A 24,594-nucleotide genomic window follows, 5' to 3' on the forward strand; every position below is an offset into this window, starting at 1 on the left:
GCAGAGTATAGAGGCAGGGTTTGTATATTTTATACATACACCCAGAGAAGACCCTGGCCCATTTAATTTACTTATGTTGACAGTAATTTTCTCATACAGCCTTTTATAAACACCAGGAAGGAAAAATTTCTTCTTATCCTGATTGTCCCTTTTGAAAGGTTATTAGGTAAAAACCTTGGACCAAAGAATTTCCTACCATGCAGTCAAACATCCAGGAGAAACTAATTCCATTCTGATGGAATCAGAGTTTAGAGTATGAATAAGATTTCATTTGTTATAGCTGTTGAAAAAAAAAAAAATCTTGCAGCAGAAAAAGCTTTAATTAGTACAGTAATTATTAGGATCTAGAGCAATTTGGATCTTACACAGGAAATTTCTCTTATGCTGGGAAATTTCTTTCAAAACCAACAGGAGCTGTGTAGAGTTGATAGAGTTGATTTCCCCAGTTAAAATGTCCCCTTGATAAAGCCACTCTGAGCCGTATGCATGACATAGCCATGGAGAAAAACGGCCAGAATACAGGGTTTGTATTATCACTACAGCTTCTTAGTTTCAGTAATGGGCAAGAGCCATGTTTGCCCAAGATTAGTCAGAAGGTGCCTGTGTATTAGTCTCATTGATAACTCACGGGCTAGGTAGTCTATACTGCCAAATCAGAATGGATTAAGCAGTATGACTAAGTCCAAATGACCAAACAACTTATGTCCACACTGCTTTCTGGATCCTTTACAGATTCACTTTGGAGAAAGTTAATGGAGCAACCTAAAGCAAAAACAAGAAACAAAGGAGTGTGGATCAACTACCACAGATGCTTAATTTTCTGAATCTATTTATTAAACAGTTTAAATGCCCCCTCAATTTCTGATGCAATGAGAAATGATAGTGTAAAACTATCACACGAATCTGTATCATTCATATTTATATTTTCGATCCTGGTTCAAGGTGCACATAATATCTTCAACATAACCTTACTTAGGGACTGCTGGATGAGTATGTGGAATGGACTGCAGAGAGTGGCCAGGAGTCTGTGACTTTCCTAAATAGGCAGAAAAAGGATCTTTGCAGGTAGGTCTTTGAATTAAGACTGTCATGGCATTTTGTTAGAATGTGTTTCAGCAGCCTCATTAACAGCTGTGATACTAAGGCACAGGGGTGCTGTCATATATGCTCATCTAATGACAGCAGTACCACAAAAGGAGAGAAATTGAGTTTCCTCATCCATGGGTTCTTGCTGTAGTTTAGAGTGTAACTCAAACTCTATTTCACCTAGAAAAATATTTGTCTTTTGTAGTTGCTTTTACTTTTAGACTGATAAACACACTGAACTGTGTGGTGATTTTGTTACCTAGACAAATATCTACAAGGGACAAGTATGAAACCACTAAACTGATTTTCACTTATGATTTTAAAACAAGATTTCACAGTCAGTCTCTGGAGGCAAGATCTAACCAAAGATCAATCCCAAGTCACTTGATGGTTTGGTATTAGCCTTAGGAGGTTTATTCTTCATAAAATAAAGCTCTATTTTGATAGCAGATGTTAATGCCTTTATGCAAGCTGATCTCAGCTGATAGCATTACTGAAAAAGCTTTTAGCAGCTGGTAGAAATTGAAGCACTATCTCTATTTATGTATAACTAATAAATACAGTAGATATTGTTTAAAGTATTTCTCAAACGAGATGGCTTAATACTCAGTACTCACATAGGAAAGAAAAACTATTCACACTGATCTCCAGAGCAGAATAAAATGAGATGACTAGTGACAGAACAAGCTAGGTTCATGAAAACAATCTTCGAATATTATGGGTTGAATATAAAGAACGCACAGAACAGATAAAGTCCAAAATGCAACACTGTATTTCTATTCACTGGGTATCAATGTGCCCCTTTTATTGGTCTTTCAGAATCCGAGGAAGTCGTGATTAGATGGCATGAGCGTTCCATTTTCAAAATAATAGATAAATAGCATGACAGTCCTCTTAAGAGTTTAAGAAGAAATCCCCCCGCACTATTTCTGGTTCCTAGTAAACTTCGCTGTTCTTTGAGAAATACCATTCCTTCAAGATATCATGCAATTCTACATTTGCAAATGCCAGAAATACTCAGATGCCAACACCACTGAAAAACTCCTTCAATATATTAAATACTTCTCCTAACTACCCTTCTTGTCAAATATTATTCACTATTCATTTCCAGTGACCTTTTTGCAGTGTTAGATCAGTTTATACTTTAAACAAGAAGAATCATAGTGCCAGGTTCTCCAATGAAATTTTATGCGATAATTATACGAGAAATTATGAACAGAACTTACCACTACTGTTTTGTGATCATCATCATTCTGTACTTTACTGCTTTTGTTATCACCACCTTGAAAGGCCTCAAATGAGGCTTTTGAGACTTTGCTGAAGGCTGCACTTCCTCAGATTAAAAGAAGTCTTCTTTCCCCTTTTCTTCCTGGGCTTTTGCAGTCTGAGGCCCTGGCTGACATGAGTGGGGTAATATCAACCCAGTTAAGCACACTTGCAAGTGTTTACTAAAAAAAATAGAGATGTAGTGTCCTGTTTAGTTTTCAAGAACAATGAGTAGACACAATCCAGGTCCTGAGCAATTAGAAATATATGCTAACATGAACAAACTTACTTGAAAGGCATGGTAGGAAGTTACTACTCCAGTACACATGGAATACAAATTATCAGATTTTAATGCTCTAAATCTTCATTAAATCTAGCCCCGAGAAAACTGCAGAAACAGGAAATTTGCCCGAGCTTCTTCACCCGTTTACTATGTAAGAGGTCTTACTAACTCCAGAATTCCAAGATGAGTTTTAGAAATAAGTTTACTAGCGATTTGATTTGTTATTGAGGTTATGCTCCCCAGTTTGTTTATTCACTGGAGTTTAGCGGAAGACTTGAACTGCATCTGATATGATGTCCTTATCACAACAGAATCAATCATGAGGTTTTTCAGCACTGACAGGGACATAATGAAAATAGATCTGTCTTCTGAACTTGCTATCTCTTGTAGAGCAAGATATCTTCAGAAGAGATGAGAAACCACAGCTCATTCTTTTGGCATAACATAATATATTTGATCACTAATCATGCCTTTCCCTTTAGCTACTATTTTGTCCTCCATTCTCATTTTTATCTGTTCTGCAGCATTTCATCTGTTCTCTGGGCCATGCACAGGTACACAGCACATCACAGCATATCATCCCATTAAAAGGATCTAAAATACATTTGTGTCCTCATGATGGGCATGTATTTGACTAAGTACAGAGGACAAAAAGCTGTTAATTCTCTTATGCTATTTTTTCCCCCATGTATTGAATGTCTGTTTTAAAATATGCTTGAATTGAGGGCAAAAATACTTAAGGAATAGAAATGCATTAATTTGATGATTTAGTCATAAATCTAATATGAATCAGAAGTTCTAATTGAATCAGAAGACAGATCTATATGTTCTTATTTACATTATTTTTTAACTCATCTGCATTTCACTTTTGAATTATTGTTTTCCAATTTTATTGCTAAGTAATAAATCCTCTGATAAGCACTATGCAAAGCCAAGACAAATACATATTTGACTGACACGTTTTAGTTTATTTCATGAGATGATTCTCACAGATGAAAAGAACTAAATTTTTTGATTTATGCCTGAGGCACCTCTGATTTAAAAGTGTTGTAAAATAGTCTGCTCACATTGAATAGTTAGAAGTGTCCTCATATAGGACAGTAAGGTCACTAGCAAATGTTATCAATATTCATATTGGTTCTGGAAAATTATTTTTATTTATTTCTTTTAAGCCCAGGTCTTCATAAAAGCAGGTGCACTAGAAAATATTCTTGAGGAAGCAGGTTTTACATGGGACTGTAGTTAATTGGGCAGTCAGACCTGTTACTGTTTATCATGTTGCTATGCAGTTCTGACAGCATCCTTATCTTGGCCATAGACAACTCCAGGAAGTTTGTACCATGTTAACTGGGTGAATAATTGGTGCCCTGACCACACCTTTTTGCAGATTTCAAGAGTCCAAGCTCCATGACCTGCTCTCTTCAAATTTCAGGCTTCTAGCTTAGCTATACTCCCCATGGCACTGCAGAAAGGCTGATCTTGGGATCACAGCTGGTGAACAAAGTTCTAGCTTGCTTGGCTTGGGTGGTGCCCAAAATAAGTCCAAAAAGGAGGACAAAGACTGGGACATTACCTTTGAAAAGATTCAATGAAGTTGGAGAAACAGGTGTTTGGAAATTCAGATGACTGCCAAGATTTTACCTGGTGCTGGGAGACAGCACTGACAGACTTTTCTTCTGCCTGATGATTTGTATTGTAAACATTTCCAAGAGGCTTTCGTTTCCAGCTCCAAAGTGGGGGCAAGGTTTTAGGGAAATTTTACCCATCTGACTATGGCATCTCATTTTAGTCACAGAACCTCAGAGAGGCTTTTTTCCAGATGTCTCACAAAAAGGTTTTCCCTCAGAAACTGCAGAGCACACTTTTGCTTTGAGATTATTAAAAAAAAAAAAGCACACAAGAATTTATTTTCCAACTGTTTGAATAAAAACTTATGATGGAGAAACATTTTTTCTCTAAAAAAATTATAATTATTTGGAATTTTAATGTATCAGCACTATCAGATTTTTTTTCAGATAAAAATTAAAATAGCCACAGATTCAAGGGATGCAGTAAACAGTAACCACTGAAAACTTCTTCATTTTGTGGATATCCTCACAGTCTCCTTTAAACCAAAACAATCATGTCTGATGCTGTTTCATGCTTCCCAACAAATGGATAAACTTAACTGAAACTCTTTAAGGATGATTCAAAGAGAATTTTTCTTTAACATCCCATGAGGAACCATCAGTGTTGTCAAGCTGCATAAACTTACTAAACTGCATTTTAAGAATATTTAGATGTTTTAATTCCACTGTGCTCACTGAAAGGCTGTTGCAGATTCTGATTGCCTGGTTGGGAGCCTGCTTCTTCTTTCTACCCTAAATACATGAATAGCATTTATCAACTTCGACTTAACTAATTGCATGCCTGTCCTGTTGTTACCTAACAAACACAGAGCATCTTTTATTTTCTCTCAAAATCAGCTATTCCCCTGAAGAATACAACTCTCCATACTTCTGTCTCAGTTCCTTATTCTTGAACTTCTGTTGCCAGAACCATATAGTGTGTTCTAGATGAGGTTTCATTTGTGCCACATACAATCACAATAATATTTCCCTATTTCTTCTTATTGCCCAGAGGATCACGTTTATCCTTCACATTACCTATCATTCTTACAGCTCTCCTATTCATGCTTTGGCAGACTGGTAACTCCAGCTCCACCTAGGTTAATGCTAGATGTTGCTTCTTTGCATTAGCAGTTTTCTTGAGACCAAATGGTTCTGATTTTGCATTTAGTACTACTGAATTTGATCTTGTTTCTATTTCTCAAGCCCTTAAAGCCATCCAGATTTATCCTGCATGATAAAGCAATCTATATTTCTTGAAGATGCCTCCGATCTTTGCAACACTGCAGATAACCCTATCTCCATACTAATACCTATGCCATAATGCAGTCATGAGCTTAATGAACAAGAACAGTCTTGCAATTTATCTTTAAGGACCTACATTAGTAAGTACCCACCAGTCTTTCCCTTTCAATCTGTCATCTTTGCCAGAGCCAGTTTCTTACTTACCTCTATCACCCTTCTCCATTTCCAAAAGCAGTGCCATGTAGCACCATGCCATTTGTTTAACTGGTGAGATGGCTAAAATCAACATTTCCTTTTTATAGAAAACCAACTCAATTTGATACCTTTCATAAACAGATACTGACTTTCACCTGATTTACAAATTAATTATTTTATTTTGAATTGAATGTTACATTAAGAAATAGCATCTATTTATTTCTCCAGCATGTATCAATGCAGATCTATGTGGCAGTGGTGGCAACAGTAGCAACCTCTCTGTCTTCTCCTCCAGCAGCCTAAACTTCCTAAAACTGAGATTATTTTCCTCCTGGCATTTTTAAGAGACTAAGGATGGAATTAGAGACATCCTGCTATAGCATATATAATTTTTATTTTCTTATTTCACCTTCACTTAAATTCATCTGTGCAGATAACCTCATTAAACATTTACTTTATTGATGGATATTCTTGGAAAATATAAAAAGCTTAGACAAATATCTTCTGTTTACTCTTTAATTTTTTTTTAAACCATATCAACTTGCAATTGCTCAGTCCAGGGTTATTTTCAAGAAATGGGTATCGTACAATATTTTTATTATTTCCAAACCCAAGATTGATGTAGCAGCTCAGCTTGTTGATGCAGTATTGATGAGGAAGTGAGCTATAACGCTTCAAAATAGCTGCACTGTATGGTTACAAATAACCTGACTTCTCTCATCTGTATCTGAGAAACCAACATTTTTCATAATGATGAAATTCCTGAGAACATTTATTCTGTTATTAACTTCACTGTTACTCATCACTTTAATTTCTATGAATCCTTAAAAGCCTTATCCTTCAGTACCCTATAACAACCATGCCTTCTATTCCATCATGTATTTGTTATCCTGACAATGGTGGATGTCACACCTATCACTAGTTGTTTCAGTTTCTTCATTTTTTGCTGCTTAAGACACTCACTTTTCACAGATCATACAGATAATGATTGGAAGGGATCTCAGGGGCCACATGGTCTAGCCTCTCCCTTGAAGAATGAGCATAGCTGAGACTTGAAAACCCCCAAGGATGCTGATTCCACTACCTCTGAACAATACACTGCTGCATGGAAATTATTCTCTCATTTCTTACTGTCCATCTTCCATTTCTCAAACACATTCCTGACTCTAAGCCCACTACCTGCTACACTGTTCTTCTTACACTCCAACTTTCTCCCAGTTGATGTTCTTTTGTCTATTTTAATATCTCAATTTTTCTGTTGTTTTTTTTTTTTTTTTTTTTCTACTTTGCTAATAGTAGTGTGCAAATTACACCCTTCCCTTTTAATTTTTCCTATTTTAGTTTTCCACCCTGCAGGTCTTAATGCTAGAATGCTGCTTAAAATCCCTGACATGAATGACAGTGGCCAAACATCATCATATCTTTCCTACCTTACTCAATCCAACTATACCTGCTGAGGACATCTTCTCATAGCTTCTGCCTCCCTAGTGTGCTATTAGAGGAATTATACTGAGCACTGGCTGTGTTCCCTTTTCTGTAAGCATCTTTCCTAGGATATCAATCACCCACAAAGTCACTGAATTTTCTTGTATTAGGTGAACTTCCAGAACTTTTTTCTGGCTTGTGTCAGAAGTACTTTAAATTTTACACCTGCACATTGTTTTTTATGCAAATGATTCTGAAGGAATCACATGAAAGTTTGTCAGACTTTTTAATATCTGAAGGCTTTTAATAAAGACCTTCTCCCTACTGTCATCCATGAAGATTAAAACAAAGGTGCCAGTCAAGAACGTTTCATACTGGTCTTGGACAAACTGTAAGGTAATATTTACGACAAAGATTTTTTTTAATCTCTATTTTATCTTTGATTAGGAAAATTAAATCAAGGACATTTGTTTAGTTTTCAAAAATGTGTAACTCGTAAAAATTCCTATCATCCAGAATAAATGGTACAACTCACCAAAAGTCACATTAAACCTCAGTGAAGAAGTGAAGACAGTTTTCTACAGACATGCCCTGAATTCCCTGTGCTTCTCTTCCCATGCCATTGACTGATGCACCATTTACCATTATATTTAAGAAGCTGTCATCCATGTCAATAATCTTGCTCTCATTTAACTCTTCATTTTACTTGTGACCAACTCTAGACTGCTTACAAGTTCTTTTCTATAATGTCAGATATTTCCCTTGAACCCTAACTCCCCTGTATTTTACCTTCCTAATAAAGTAATTACTAGTGGCTATATATAAGCAACCAAAGACTGACAAAGAAGAAATGTAAGATAGCTCTTTTCTGCAAAAGTCATAACATGGAAGGTTGAATTCAATAAGAAGTTATGAGCCTCAAAGGATACACTTCCATTACCAGTCATTGTGGTCAATATATAAATCGGAAGCATTATGACTGAGTGAGAAACTTATCCTTGACTTACCAGTAGACTAATTGGTATCCTTGAGGATTTTTATATCTCAGTAAGAACATTTTCCAGGATACGGTCAGCTTGATTTCATTGAATTTCACGCCACTTCAGCACATGATTAGATCAGATTTAAATGGATGGACTTTACCTATGACTGTTAGGAAGGACAAATCTAATTAACCTGATTGTCTTTTCATGTATTCTTTATCTTTTCTAAGTTCTAAGCTTTTATTGATTATCAGTGGCCACAAAACCTAGTTGGATAAAATATGCATATACTTTTTTTTGAAATTATTATAAATGTAGATTAGTCTAATGAAATTATTCAGAATAAAATAAGAAATAGAGGGATTAATTACCTAACTGGAAACCTTGGAACATTTCCCTCCTATTTTTGGATTTGGATATGATGTGAATGAATAAACACCAAGTAAATATACCTCAAAAAAAAAAAAAAGCAATAAAATGTCTACAGAAGACATGTCAGTCCACTGTATTTAAACAACTTAATATCAAATATCAAAAGTTAAAAATATTTCCACATATCCCTAACATGTAATCATCCATTCAGTTTTCTGTGACTGAACTTCTGTACGGGACTACACAAAGAATACAGAAAGTTACTGATTTCAGAGTTTATTGTACTATAAAGCCCTTTTGAAAATTCAGCACCTGAGGTATGTGGTAAAAGATCAACAATAATACATGTAATGTAATAAATGAGACCACTGGAACCTACCATGGTTACGAAGACCTACTGGTTTGTGTAAAAACTGCCCAAAATCAAAGCTTCTCTCTGAAGCCTCCTCTAATTTTAATAAGGATTTCTATATATACGTGTAAAATATTTACTGTCTAAGTACTTTTGTAACGATCTTAAGAGTGCAGACAATACTGACAGACATGAACAAACATCTAAAGATGCTTGTGGCTGAAACTAGAGGCAACTTCAGAGGCGCAGAGAACAAAATATGTGCCGCTCACACTTTGCTGTAGTTGTGAGAAAGGTTTTGTATGTGAACGAGGTGGAATTCCCCACATTGTGCCTGGTACTCTTACATCAGAGGAAGCCTTTGGCTTGTGTCACCTTCCAATAAAAGCAGGAAATTTCTTGGTGGTTCATTTTCATTCAGCCTGCACTCCTAATTATTTATCTGCAAACAGCTGTTATGCTGAATGAGTGCCAGCAATGTAACCCTGTTCATGAATAATTCTGCTGAAAAAGACTGGACCAGAAATTACAAAGTTATTAGTCTCCAGTAATTAGTGCAGTACCATGTCAAGTGTTACCCTTGCCAAACTGTGTTTTTTGCTCAGTTCATGTGAAACAGGCAGTGTTTCAGAAAGGGAATATTTCTTTGCACGCTTCTATACATACATACGGCTAACATTCTCTGCATCGCACACTGAACTTCTCCTTGGGAAAGCTCACACCTTTGGGATTTTGACTCTTGTCCTCTTTTTATAACCTCACTATAGCCTGCAATTATAAGAGAAAATGAGCCTTTTACCAACAAGCTCAGTAGAGTGTTCAGTATTGATCCATACACTGTCAGATACTTCTTCAAGCTTGCAAGAGGATGCTTATCAATCTTTCTTGCTGCAGTATTTCTAATAAGGCAGTACAGGTAGTTGAAAGTTTTATAATTCACTAAGTTCCTCCATTTGTGGATATGGTCTCTTGCTGCAGAATTCTAAAATCTTTCTGACCTTTCTTGCATTTGTTAAAAGAACACTTGCCCATATTTCTTTCCATTCATTAAAAGAATATTTGTCCATATTTCTTTCCATTCTTGTGTTTCCAAAATTTTTAATGTCCTCAGTGGCTTGGACATTGCAAATAAAATACATTGGTAAGGCTGCTCTCTGATTCAAACATATGCCAAGCCTTGTGCCATACCACCAATCTTTAAAAAGATATGTATAAATTTATCATAGTTCTTTTTATCATCTTAAGCTTACACTTGTGGCTTCTGTGTCTTAATAACACAGAGATAGACCAAACTGCTGAAAGTTACGAAAATGCTGACACAAAAAGCAACTGCAAGGAATATCTTCCTATTTTGCACATTCTCTAAAAGGTTGTAGTTTTTTTTTTTTTCACTGTTTTGGCAGGCACTCAGTGATTAAAAGGGGTAATCCTTCCAGGAAGATTGAGTAAATGGAAATTCCAGCTGTGAGGGCAAAGAAAGAAGACCATGTTTGATATTGCTACACACCATTGAGCAAAAATCACATACACACAAAAAAATCTGGTAGGGAGAGACAGAAGACTTCTGTTTCTTTTTCTGAAAAATGTAATGGGCATTGACCCGATGTCCTTTATTGTTTCTTGAGATTTGGACAGCCAGCTTGAGATAACCACAAACAAGAGCCAAATTGTTCATTAAACTTTGCATAAAAACTTATTTTAGCTTTGCGTTATACACTACTGATACAAATAATGGAGCTAGTTTGGCTCTGAGGAACTGCAATACTATCGACCTTGGAGGAATGTTCTCTTTTTTATTCGAAATAAATGAAAACTGTATAAAGATGTTAGCAACAGTATCTTCTTTCAAATCAAGAAAGACAAAATAGATATATCATTATCTAAACCTCAAGTGCTCCATGCTGCAAGGTGGTGAACACCACCTAAACAATATTACATCAGCTTCTCTTAAAATGATTGAGAAGTGAGGCCACCAGACACTACAAAAGGTTTCATGCTTCTCATGGTGATGCTATTAAAAAGACAAAAAAAAGTTCAAATTTAAAACAACCCATAATGCAAAATACTGGTCCTAGAAAATACTTATTTTGGCTGTCAAGATTTGTTTAATAATAATTGTTGTTTATAAAATATTTTCATAGCGTCTGTAATGATGTTTTCAGTAATTAGTCTGAAACACCATAAAAGCCTCCTTCTTTTTCAGATAGTAAAACTGGCTTCAAATTACATACGAAGTTTTGCATATGATTTCATCTGAAAACACATAGTGAATAAGAAGGAAAGCAGCAGTGGGGACTCTGGAGTTGTGGATTCCATTTCCAGCCCAGCTACAGTACTGCTTGTGTGCCTACAATCAAATTACTAACCTTTTTTTTACCCAAAACCTTCTTTGTACGTCTAACTAATAGTGATGTTGTGAGCATTAGTAAACTTGCACTGTGTCTGGAGAATCTCAGACAGAGCTAAAAAACTGAAAGCATTGTCTATATCGTTTCCTATATTTCTAAAACAGGTTAATTTTTTTACAGACATACTAAGGTGTTTTATGTTTGGGTTGTTTTGTTTTTTTTTTCCCCCTAAAACTTCAAAGCGGGTTGTACTAGTACAGGTGGAAGTAGGTGTATACATTTGGGCCCAAAAGGTCAAAATATATCCCTTTGCATTCATCATTTTTTAAATTAAGAGAGAACTGATCCCAATATTGTTACTGCCAATAATTCTCTGATAGCCTTATTAAATTTCCGGGGGGGGAAACAGAGATGTGTTAGTTACAGTTTCAGATATGTTTGTGCTGATCTTGTTGGACTGCCAAAAAGGAGAAATGGGACTACGTTGCTAATGAGGTACATAAGTCCTCAGCAATTACACTGATATTCTTCTAAACATCTGAACTATCAGTCATCTATGAAAGCAAACTGGTGCCTTGATGGTCCAGAAGAATCCCCTTACGACTGTTGGAAACCAAATTATTAATAACACGGGAATCAATTTCTGCTCCTTCTCTCTGCTCAATCAGCAATATTATAGCAGAGGAGAATTGGGAAAGGGAGAAGCTAATAGCTGACACTTGATTTCTTAAGATATAATTTAACGTCTTCTCTAAAGTTAAAGTGAACAGTAGCGTGGTCTGAACTGCTCAATAGAAGAGACTATATCGAACAAAAATTGACAACAGATGAAGAAAAAAGGTGAAGGGAAAAGTCTGGAAAGGAAAAATTGATATAAACCAAAGGGGACTTTATGGCTGCAAAGGACCAAGTATGATGTTCTGTATTAACTTTTCTAAAGTAAGCACCTTTTAAACCATTAACTTTTGGGGCATAAAGCATTCTATTTAAATGAAATTAAGGGAAATACGTGAAAGACAATTTTGCTAAAAGGAAATACAAACTTAAATGTTATGACTGACAGACAGCAAACCAGACTCTAGAAATCAATGCATTGCATGTGTATGTATTCAGTCCTTCCTTAATTACAAATGTTAAGAAATGAATGAGCATTCCTGATAAAGACATGGATTTGCCAACTTAGGTCTGTTTAAAAATACATAATCTTGAAGATTGATCAATTTTTTCCGCTTGTGACATTCCAGTTTGGCAGTCTCAAACATCTGGTCTTTAATGTGTATTTACGCATTTCAGTTGCATCTAGATAAATCTTGTGGACATATTAATATTTTATTTTTATAATAAAATAATCTGGTAATGATTAAACTTAAATTACAAAGTAAATTATATATATATATATATATGCAAAGCCTTAATTTTTGTTTAGCATAAATGTTTTGTCAGTTTTATTGCACATTTGATAACACGCAGCAGACACACAGAGAGTCCCAATTCTGTAGAGCTTTTTACTTGAGTCTCCTCAGCCTGTAGAAAAAATGGTCCCAAAACAGCGGGTAGTTCTTACACCTACTTTGCAGCCACTTTAGTGAGTGATGAGTGGCTGGGAAAGGAATTGGAAAAGCAGTTTCTGCATCTTCAATTTCAAAAGCGTTAACTCGCTGAAAGGCTTAATTTACGTGTAATTGTTATGCTATTACAATCCCTTTCAGCTCACTCTTCTTTTGCTCCCTCCCCTTCAACATACTTCATTACACAGTCACTCTCCCCATGTCTTCCCGACTCTCTTCCCACCAATCTTCACGTTTAATCACTACAAGCCAGAAATGAGGGTGATTGTGGATGTTGATTCCAACATCTTTGGTCATAAAACTGTCTTTTTTGCTGCTCCAGAGTAGCTGAAGTTATCTGGGAATTATTAGGAACTGGAGCAGATGGCTTGCTATCCTGGAACCCTTGCTGCCAGAAGGGGGAATCTGCTGCACGTCCTTGAGAGAAACCCCTGTGTACAAACCACATGAAGCTACAAGAGCTAAAAGTCTAAGATCTCAGTCTTGAGGCCCACAGTCTGTTTTCTTTTACTTCGATACCACTTCAGCCAAGTTATACTAGATTTAAAGACTTCCACCTCAGAACGAAAACATGCTCACGTAGCTATCTGGCACAGGTCATTAAAACAAAAAAATCAGTATTAAGACAAGGATCAGAAAAGGCTGCATACCAGAAGGGCTTTAAACTAGATGAAGGTAGATTTAAATTAGATACTGAGAAGAAGGTCTTTACTGTGAGGGTGGTGACCACTGGAACAGGTTGCCCGCAGGAGTTGTGGATGCCCCATTTCTGGTAGCGTTCAAGGCCAGGTTGGACAGAGCCTTGGGCAACATGGTCTAGCGTGAGGTGTCCCTGCCCATGGAAGGGGGTTGGAACTAGATGAGCTTTAAGTTCCCTTCCAACCCAAACCATTATATAATTCTATAATTGAATTATTATATGAATTGACCCTTTTCCAGACCTTGTAAATAGCCTATGTTACATGTTGCAGAGTGAGCAGGAAGCTTCTGCTTCATGCTATCCAACTCGGACATCGTACAATGTTGCTGATGTATCTGTACTTGATTAAAGCTCCCTGGCTTTAGTGTTAATGATTATTCCCCAACGATTTCAGAAACTTACGTCAAAGCTGCTACATGCTAATGTAGTATCACTTGCAGTATGTATGTCTGGGCACACAGCGCTTGTTTTCCCCTTTCACATAATAGAGGACCCAGTGCCGAGGCCAGCCCAGGAGCAGTCCTCGCAAGGCGCAGCACCGCAGGAAGGGCCGGGTCGGGCCTCCTCCTCAGCGGCTTCGCCCCGGTAGACGCATGCCCGGGCCCTCCACAGGACCGCTCCCGAGCCACCTCCCACTCAGCCCGCGGGACGTCGGCAGGCGCTGCTGGGAACGTCTCCAAGCCGGGCCTACATTGCCCAGCAGGCCCCGCGGCTTGCTGGAAGTGACGCCTTATGGTATCCGGTGAGCGTGCGTTGGTGGCGCTGCCGGTGGGTTGCGGGCGGCTGGGTCGGCAGTTTGAGGGGTGGGGGTGGTTGCGGCTGCCGGTGCCGTGGTCGTCTTAGCTCCGGTCCCAGCTCTAGCTCTAGCTGAGGCGTTTCTCTCCACGCAGGTGTGGCCATGGCGGACTCCACGCAGAATGGACGCATGCCGGGCGGGGCCGGTGGCGGAGCTGTGGTAAGGAGCCCCCGGCCAGGGTTTTGCTGGGGAGGGGATGGAGCGGGTCGTGGTGCCGGCCCGACCCTTGCGGGGGGCATGAGGGCCCTGGGCCGGCCGCGGCGCTTCTCCAGCAGCGCGGGCACCCCTTGTGGTGCCGGGAGGGTCCTGCGCCAATCGGAGTAAGCCCTGGACGAGCAGTGGGACAGCCTTTCACTTGCGGAGAACATGATGTTGCTGCGCCGCCGTTCTTGAAAACGTCTCTCTCAAAACTAATTCCGTGTAGCTGTATTGTGCAAGCAGGACAGGAGATAATGATATGAAGGCGCTTGCAGGTTACTTAGGGTAATTTCTGGTCATTTTAATTTTAATTTTCAATTTTTGATCCTGCCCTAGGAATGCAGAGGACAAGAGCAGTCTTCAAAAGCAGGTTCAAATTCGGAAAAATCCCCTTGAGCTCGTTATGGTGAAGGGAAGCTGATGCTTTGACTCTTGGGCACCGAATAGCCAAAAGCATGCTGTGTTTCATTAGAGCCTTTCTGATATGGAGACTGTATCAGGAGTGGAGAGGGCTGTCGTTAAGGAGAGCTCAACAACAGGAGAGATGCTGGGTTACTGTTAAAAGGTTTCTGCTTTTTGGAGGCCAAGAATATGTAGGCCAAAATGATGCTGTATTCCTTATGACATAGTTATGCCAACTGTGCCTGACCCCTTCATTTTTTGTTTCAGTAAGATTTGTGCGGATTTAGTTATAGGTGTGTGCAGTGTATTTCAAAAGGAACCTTGAATCAATAATTGCAAAAGTTGGTGAGGTCTAAAGACCTTGCATAATAGCATTTTTGAAGCTGGCAGTGTGGTGAGGGTGGTTTGTGTAGAACTATTTCTACAAAAGATCTTACTATATTTGCTTGTAGTGTATAAAGGAGCTCTGTGGTTCTGAGGTAGACTACCTATTGTTGTTCATGTTAGCAACATCATATGAGTCAAGTATCAGAGAACACTTGAAGCTATGATTTGTTTCTGTTCAGAGTTGGAGGCAGGCTTTCAGTTTATTGCAGAAGGGAAGAATGTTCAGTGTATGCAAATATTAGGATATCAACTTCTGTGGGGTTGTTTTTTTTTTCTTTTAATGTAGCAATTTCTGATGGCTAACAAGTTGGATACAGCAATGTGGATTTCCCGCTTGTTCACAGTTTACTGCTCAGCTTTATTTGTCCTGCCTCTTCTAGGGTATGTATTGTAATGTTATAAAATTGCATTAATAATTTACGAAGTAACTGCACCTCCTTTTTATAGAGTTATTTTTAATGTAAGGGTAAATTTCTATTGTTCAGCTTACTTGGATACTTTTTGTCAGAATTTATATTGGTTTAAACCACTTTTAGATGCGTTTGGAAAATGTGTTGATCAGCTGTAAAGTAGTGAGTGGCAAATGGATGTCTTCATGTGTAATGATGAAGTAATATATTGAATTGTTTGACCTGTGGCACTTACAGTAAGTCAATGTTATCAGTTTTTGAGTTGTATTTTGGTAACAGTGCTTATATACAATAATAGAAATACTTCAGGTATTATGCGATTGTGATGCAATTCTCAAGAGTGGAAGACTTCTGAGCTGGGGCTTGGTTTATATGGTAACATCTCCTCTGATGATTTGCAGGTTGCATGAAGCAGCAAGCTTTTATCAGCGTGCCTTGCTGGCAAATGCTCTCACTAGTGCCCTCCGACTACACCAAAGGCTACCCCATTTTCAGCTTAGCAGGGCGTTTCTGGCCCAGGCTTTGCTGGAGGACAGCTGCCACTACCTGTTGTACTCTCTTATCTTTGTGAATTCCTACCCTGTTACAAGTATCCTTTGTGTCATCCTGGTAATGTCTTTAAACATCTTAAACTTGATTCTCTTCATTACTTGTGCCATGATTTGAAAAACTAGTTTGAACTAGAATGTGTTTGCTATTCATAGAACATACTCTATGTAAAATGGAAGAGGCTTATGTTAATTGATCCATATTCAGATTAATCACCTCTAACTAGTGCAATGCAGTCTCTGGCTACTTAGGTTTTTTTTTTTTTTCCTGAGACTTCAATTTGGTGGATTTTATGACCAGCCTCAAGTGATACTTTGAGAAGTTGGCAACTTTATCTTTTATTACTAGTACAGGGTTTATGCACGATTCCTCGGTGTAAGTAGGACGTGCATTATGTAGAGAGGAATTATTAAGCAGTATTTTTTTCAGATAGGTTATTAAACAGGGTCTGCAAAAAAGGATTCTGTGACTTGTCAAAGGTCATATGCAAAAACTGATTTTTCTTTGTGCCACTCTTAAAAATGTCCTACTGTTAATGTCTCTGGCAGAGGAATGTCTGTGTTCTTGCTCTCTATAATCTGGATGTCTGTCAACTGCATTTTCTTTGGTAAAGAAATGCATTTCTTAATAATACTATGACAACTTGTATTTGTTAGATTTTAAGTAATAACCTCCTTTGTGTCTTTCATGCAGAAAGAATGCATTTCAGTAGAAATGCGCTCGTGTATGTTGTACTTTTGCATACACACATGTTTTGAAGTTAATAAAGTGTAGCTAAGAGGTGTAAGAAGCAAAAGGGAAGAGTTATAAATAATAGGTATTAGACACATGCATGTCTTAACACAGTATAGGTCATTCCAGCCAACCTGTTGTGAAGGGCCATCAAGATACGGCTTGTGTGTTAGCATAATGTGACAGAGAAATTAAGTGCTTGTGCAGCCTATAATTTTCCTTATTGCTTGCTTCAGTGAGTATTTTTCCAGTTCTGCTGTTCTCTTTGCTTCATGCTGCTACATATACAAAGAAGGTTCTTGATGTAAGTATGATATAATGTATGATACAATTCATACTGCTGATATTCTTGGGGTTTATAAGTGGGTTTGAGTTGCAGCTGTCGTTTCCTTCAGCTACACTAAGGGAGTTAGAGTGAGACTGTAGTATGGAATCTCAGCACAGAGAATCTGAGAAATCTTTTCTGTTGCCCTTCCTACCCCCTCCTTCTGTTACAACTCAGTGATATGTTGACACTAATTATTTTTTTCAAATGCTGTTCTTTGAAGGGAGCAGAAGCAGTTTAACAGTTAAGTTGAAACTTAAGACATGTCTTTTCGAGCTAAAACATAGTCTGTGAAATTTAATGTTCTATTTCAGTAGTAAAATAACAAACTGCAGGGTGAGGATAGCAAGCAAAGTACTTGCCAGTTGGCCTTTCTGCTGAATGAACTGCTTTGTGCAGTTAATGTAACTCCCAGCTTCTTGTGTTCCTAGCTAGGCTATCTTGCTACCATAGGTACTTCCTCCTGGTGGGCAGAGCAAGGCTTGTGGCCTTCTCTATGCAGTTAAATCTAAAATGGGTGGGTGAGGGAATTGCAACACCTCATGTTTTTAATTGAATTATAATTATGGGGTTCCAAGTTTATGGTAGTTTTCTTTGGGATACTAATCTCAATACCTTTAAAGGATCTAGTCTTAAACTGTTGAAATGAGTTGTAAATTATAATTGTTAGTATTTTGATTTCTTTGTGCTAGAGTAGATAGATGTAACTTGTGTGTTTTCTGGCATTATTTTTTTTTGTCTTTAAAGGCACGAAGTTCAAGCAGCCTGCCCTTTCTGAGAAATATTTTGGAGAAACTGAATGCTAATCAACAGAATATTCTGAAATTCATTGCTTGCAATGAAATTTTCCTAATGCCAGCTACAGTTTTTATGCTGTTCAGGTAAGAATGACCATAAATATTTTCAGGATTAGAAACTTTCTACACGTGATTACTTTTTGAAGTTGAGTTTTCTGTGGGTCACAGATCTCCATTTGTATGGTTCTGGCTGACCGAAGCTTGAATTTAAGTTGTTTGATTCCTAGACTTTTCAAGTTGGTGAATCATGAAATCAAAAGTGTTCACTCTGATATAACTCGGCACCAAAAAAAACATTCCCTTTCATAGCCTGGGTGACATTGTTGTGTCAAATCAGAGTTTTTCAGGCCTGTAACTTGTGTTCTTCTGCATTGTTTGGTAAGTTTAATTTTAGTCAGTGTAATGGAATATTAAGATCTTCAATAAAAGTGAAGTCTTAATTTTGACTATCAGATTCTAGAAATTTAAGTGGCATGGTATTTAATTCTGCTAAAAGTGTGCAAGCAAGAGTAGGTTATGTCCTTTCCTGTGTTACTTCTGACCAGTGAACCTTGTTTCTATTTTTGATTCCATTTGGTTTTACCCGCTCTGCAGCATGTTGAATTCATTTTGGGGATCTTGAGCATATGCGTGTTGGAATCCTTCTGAAGTCATATAGGCATAATGATCTGTCTTTTAATATTTGGAAGGGGAGTATGCTTCTTGGAAGTTGATAGAATGCGTAATTTGTCTTTATCTTTTGATAAGTCTGCTGAACACTTCAATGCTTCAGCCTGGAAGTACTCAATTTCATTTAAGGTCACTTAACTGACAGATACACTTTGTATCCATATCTGAAACTTTCAAGTGCTTTAAGCTTCTCTTTAGGAGCACATTTTTTTATTCCCTCCCTCGCTCTCTGGAGAATTTAGTATGTGAAGTATTACTACTTGATAGGTCATCTATTAGATACTGAAGCTTATAAAAGATCATATACCAAATTTGAAGATCATAAAATCGTTAAATGCAGCTATTGTGAGAATTTGTTCTTTAAACTGGTTTAACATAGTAAATTGCTTGTAGATACTCTACAGGTGCAGTATTTCCTTTCTCCCCTTGTGTAGCTGGCTTCTGTTACTTTTTTTTCCCCCTGGTTAAAGATACTGCTCATACTTGAAGGAGCTCTAGTTACTTGAACTGTCATGTTCAACTTCATAGCTTTTTATACTGTATTATGTAAAGAAACTTCGGTCATTAAAATTAAACTCACGGTACTTTAGTGCTTTGCTGTGTATGATTTGTATGCTACTATTTTACAGCACTGTCACATGAAACAGCAGCTTTGTGAAATACCAAAACCTAATTTCAGTGCAGCTGAAGTAGTCGGGTATCAGCTTGCCATTAATGTCTCAGTACATCTGTAATAGTCTCCTGCCTGTTCTGAGATGTTCTGCAAAAGATACTACAAATATGGTTCAGATATTCAAAGCACTATGAATAGAGCTGACAAAAGTTGCTGTAACTGTACTGTTTATGTCCACCAGTTTCTATCCTTGACCAGCAAGCTTTTCTTAATACTTAACAGTCACCACACTTCTGTAATCCTTTGCCCACTGCTAGAAATGAAACATATAAAAAACTTCTTAAATATAAAATCCATACAAGAACAGCACTTTTTTAAACTGCTTCTTTGAGCAGTTTTATTCTATAATGTAAGTTTCTGTCTTTGTAAGTGTATGGTTATGTGCTTTTTCTTGTCGGTTACATGTAACCTGAACCAATGTGACTCAATCTAGCTAAAGCCCTGTTTTGTTTGTTGTTGCGTTTTTTTTTTTTTTGGTTTTTTTTTTTTGGGTTGGTTTTGTTTATTTGTGTTTTTTTTTTTTGTCAGTATTAAGCTCTACTTCTGTATTCTCTTTCAGTGGGCAAGGGAGTCTGCTCCAGCCATTCATTTACTACAGATTTCTTACATTACGCTACTCTTCTCGGCGAAATCCATACTGTCGGTAAGCACTAAACTGATTTTGGAAGTTCATGTTTAACTGCATAGTGTTTAGGCATTCAGAAATTTTTAATTCTAAAATGAATGCATACTTCATAATACTAAGTCTCTATAATTACAGTGTGGAATACACCTGGATGCTGGTTCAGGGTTCCATTTATTTTGTGTAACTGAACATTTTTCCCATCCTTGAATGGGAGCTTACAGAACATGCTTGTGTAATTAAAACTATGCTTTGGAGAACAAAATCTTTCAGTTGTTCTGCAGCCATTTACCAGAAAGATATCCTTATTTTTAGATGGCAGGCCTATCTAAGGGTTAGTCTATACATTGACAGGAACTTAAGAACTTGTGTTACATTGACAGGAAAAAAACCACCAAACTGTGGATGATCTTAAACAGGTTCATTACCTCCTTCAGGTAATGAACATAATTCATTAGTAACCTTAATTGTAAGGTAATTCATGAGTCAGGTTTACTGTGCTTGAAATAGAGCCTTATTGATTTTGTTTGAAAGTTGGTCAGGCCAATACTATTGCTTTGAACTCTGAAACCATATATATTTCTATGAGGATTTACTCAAGTTAGTGCTTTCTTGGAATCTTTCTTATTACAAGTGTTGCATAGCATAAAGTTTTGTGAACATACTTTCCGGTCTGATCACTATTCTATTAGAAAATGGTTTGCTACAGTAACCAATAAAGTGTTTTCTGCTGCCATGGTATGCAAAGATGGGTCTGAGAATCATGAACTTCATCACCTCCTATTCCCTGCTGTTTTGTAAGAAACTATTTGTTCCATCTTGGTTCATGTATTCTTTTTAACAACAACAAAAAAATCTATAAGGGTGCTTTATTACTTCGGTATCTAAAAATAATTTAAATTGTACAATAATAGAACTAGCTTTCAATAGAGCTAGTTTACCCAAAATTCTGCTGGCATTTATGTAGTTTTAAGGGGAACTGGTGTTGTGGGTTGTATATCTCATGTCTGACTTCTAATGCTTTTAGAGTGCAGAGTTCTTGCATTTTGGCAACAAGCAGCACAAACATACAATCACCTCCCAGCTCCTTACACTCTTTTTGATAAAGCATTACCCTATTTTTTTTTTTTTTTAATAATATGAGGGGGTGGTGTGCTTTGTGTGCTTTTTGTTGGATTTTTTTTTTTTTTTTTGGTTGGTTGGCTGGGGTTTTTTTCCTTGAAGGTGGAACTTTTCTGTTTCTTTGTAAGCAGCTGGAAGCCAATGAACTAAAATTAATTAAAATGTTAGTGTTTAAAGGACAGTAATTCTGAAGCTCTTGCAAGATACAGTAACACTTGAGTTGATCTGAAGAACTTGCTAACTAGAGTGTGTGTTGGGGTTGAGAAAAGAAGTGAATTAAAGATTTAAATGACACTTACTTCTGATAAATTCTGTAGGATTTTAAAACTCTTTAAATCTGATTTTTCAGGACTCTCTTCACCGAGCTGAGGATTGTTGTTGAACACTTAATAATGAAGCCCTCGTGCCCTGTTTTTGTAAGAAGACTATGCCTCAGCAGCATTTCCTTCATAAGCAGATTGGCACCAACTGTTGCATAGCCAAATTTCAGGCACTTGTGTCTTGTGAACATTATGAGCAGCTAGCACTTCTGCTGATGATTAAAAATTCCTGGTTTTACACTGATCTCACTCCAGGCTGTATAAAAATGTGTATATGCTTTTCTGGACATAATATGAAATTTAGCATATCAAAAGCAAGTAATGGAAACTTAAAATTACTGTGCTGTATTGCTAATTGGTGAAAAAAGTAGCTGCATCCTATCTAAAACATGCCCAGTCATACAGAATTAGTTTTTTTTAGGAATCGACAGTTGTTTGAGGCTGATTAAATCTTTAAGGTCTGTACTCAGTAGGTTTATATTAGTTGGAACTATAGCTGCTATAGGATGTCTCCAGTGGATAGCAGTTGGTATACATAACTATGCAGTACATTTTGGACAGTATTCTTCTGCTTCCTAAATTTATCTGTAGAACCATTTCATCTAAATTACTGTACTCAGTGTAAATTTATGACCCACTTTGAATTTAACAAAAAGGATTAAAATCTATGAAGCTGACATAGTTAATACCTTTTCTGAAGGAGAGGTTATTTTTATTAATACTACTTAGAAAGAACTTTTCCAAGTTTCTACGTTGTGACATAGTCTTACATTATGTTGTTGGAAGAAGTCTCAAGACTGATCACAGAAAACTCTGCAGTTGTCTTGTCATAACAAAATGTTTTACCAAGCCAAATTGCTGACCTGTAGGCTTTTCAGACAAAGATGCAATGCTTAAACTTTTAGCCATCTCTTACATGTACTAATCAATGTAAACGAAGTAACTTTTGAAGAATCATTGCAGATTTGTCCTTGTGTCTACACAAATGTGAGACTGCAGTAATTCGAGCATGTCAGCTTTTTAGAAAATTAATCTGTAGCTAGCTCTATATAAATGGTTATTCCAGTTTCTGAGACTCTCATTGTGATGGGAAATTTGCATAAAGGATTGCACCTGTTTAGGCAGCTTCTGAAACAAATGAGTGTAGGATTTCTTGGCATAAATCCATCCGATGACTGATCTGAAGCCAGTGTCATGACTACAGACGTGAATATTAACTTGAGTGCTGATTATGCATTCATCCAGCAGCTGAAAGGTAGGTAGTGGGGTTGGGGGGAATAAAATCTGACCACAACTTCTTTCCATAAATTCAGGGCAAAGCATTTGCTGACTCTTGTGTAGTTAATGTAAGTATTCTAATTGCATAAAATTAAATGGGTTTCATTGGCCTTTTGTAAACTTCTAGAGCACTGTACTTAACTACTCTTCCTTGTTCAGAGAAGTTTTATGTAAAACAGTTTTGAAAACAGGCAAAGTATTTTTCTGTAACTATTGAATTATCTTGTTTTTGCTGTGGTTATTATTCAGACTTTCCAGTTGTATTAGTTTGTTAGATCAGAGCCATGCATTTATAGACTTCTTTGGTTTTTGCTCAACCTCTTGGTACTGACAAACCAATTGGTAATTGAATGTGATATTCTTTGACTACTTGTCTTGCTCTCTGAACATGATTAGCTATTTGTAGAACACTTGCACACTGCAGAAGCAACTGCATGCAGTAATGCTCTACGGCTGCTAAAGACTTGCAATGAGATTCACTATATGTATATCCTGTAATTTGAGAATTTTATAAAAACTAAAATTTCTACTGCAATAAAAGGAGTGTTAAATGTAATTTGTCAAGCTCTTCAAGCTTATTTTCTCTCTAACAGAATATACTGATGCTTGAACCTGGAAGTTGAGCAGAATGCTGTCCTGTGTGTATGTGTGCATGTTCTTATATTCCCACTGCTGCTTCTGTATTGGGACACAATGTCTTGTGCATTTTAAAATTATTTTATAGGGAATTTTGCCTTCTAAAGTGCAAAAATTTATGACCTTTTCCTTCAAAATTTAACTGGAGAATAAGCACAGCAACAATGGTGTCTAGTCAGAGCAGAAATCTAGACCTACTTAATACTGTTTCAATTCTTCAGCACTTTCTAGACCTTCTTTGTGTTACACAGTAGATTTTTTTGAGTAGTGATGTCAGGCTGTTCAGTTTTTTTGCACCACTGTGATTTAAAAATTAATTTGATCATCTAAATTGGTCCCCTCTACTGGGAGTGGAAGGCAAATAAATACTTCTGTAATGAAAGCAAATCATGTTATTTCTGAGCAAATTTTTGTGGTCTAAGACTGCTGTTAAGGATACAGTCAACTGTTTCTTTAATTGTATGCTGTTATTAAATGAGAGGAGTCTAAATTGGATCTGATGTATTGCAACTGTAACTGAAGGATGCTAAGTCTGAGATCCAACTCTATGAATTCACAAGGAGGATTAAAAGGAATATGTGAATGAGATTTCAGTAAGTAGAGAGTTGGAAGACAGTGCCATGAAGTAAAACTTGCATGTGGATACTGAATTTCTTGCTAACTCTTTCTATTAAGTCTTAAAAATGGGTCAAGTGGAGAAAGTGAGATTTGATTTGACTACTAGTGTATTTTTGGCTTTTCATGGAGTTCCTTGACAAATAAGGCCTGGATTTTACTTGTGGCCTCGTAAAACTTAACTCTCATGTGCCAAGAAAACATGGAACAAAGGGATAAGAGTAACTTCCAAGCAAAATAAATAGGGCAACTGACCTGCACTCTTCATCAGCTTTGATTTTTACTGCAGCCTTTAGGCTGCCTAAGTGATAACACCAAGTTTTATCAGTGCTGGCAAAAACATTCTGTCCTTGTGCCTGCTTCCTTACCACAGTTTGACTGTTTCTGTACTAACAAATCAAACACCTGAAATTCTGTTTGTGTCCTGATAACTTGAGATTTTTCTGGGGAAAAGAACTGTATATATGTTCATGCTGCTGTGCTGTCAACACCTAACAGTGATGCAGAGGCTGTAAGAGAAGTCTCTGGTAGTAGAGATACTTGGCAACTGACCAGAAAATGCCTCCCAACCCCAAATGTGAAGCAGAAGAGTTTTTGTCCTACTGAAAGATTACCTACCCAATGTGGCAACTG

At 37.2% G+C, this 24,594-nt stretch overlaps 1 protein-coding gene across 4 annotated transcripts in view; it reads left to right on the top strand.

Annotated features, from left to right (window-relative positions):
- The window catches only part of TMEM33 (transmembrane protein 33), a 221,824-nt gene extending 199,124 nt beyond the window's left edge, over nt 1-22,700 (top strand). For 2 of the 4 annotated variants that reach the window (XM_062642478.1, XM_062642477.1), the window contains exons 2-8: nt 14,326-14,385; nt 15,500-15,594; nt 16,025-16,212; nt 17,141-17,208; nt 17,977-18,110; nt 19,928-20,011; nt 21,462-22,700. In XM_062642478.1, the coding sequence (XP_062498462.1) occupies nt 14,329-14,385; nt 15,500-15,594; nt 16,025-16,212; nt 17,141-17,208; nt 17,977-18,110; nt 19,928-20,011; nt 21,462-21,591 (756 nt within the window). In that variant the 5' untranslated portion in view covers nt 14,326-14,328 and the 3' untranslated portion in view covers nt 21,592-22,700. The other 2 variants (XM_062642475.1, XM_062642476.1) reach the window with 2 other exon arrangements.
- The last annotated feature ends 1,894 nt before the right edge of the window (nt 22,701-24,594 follow it).

The sequence above is a fragment of the Pezoporus occidentalis genome, unplaced genomic scaffold (assembly GCF_034315485.1).
Source record: "Pezoporus occidentalis ecotype Australia unplaced genomic scaffold, CSIRO_AGI_Poc_V1 ctg71, whole genome shotgun sequence".
In the NCBI taxonomy this organism is placed as follows: Eukaryota; Metazoa; Chordata; class Aves; order Psittaciformes; family Psittacidae; genus Pezoporus; species Pezoporus occidentalis.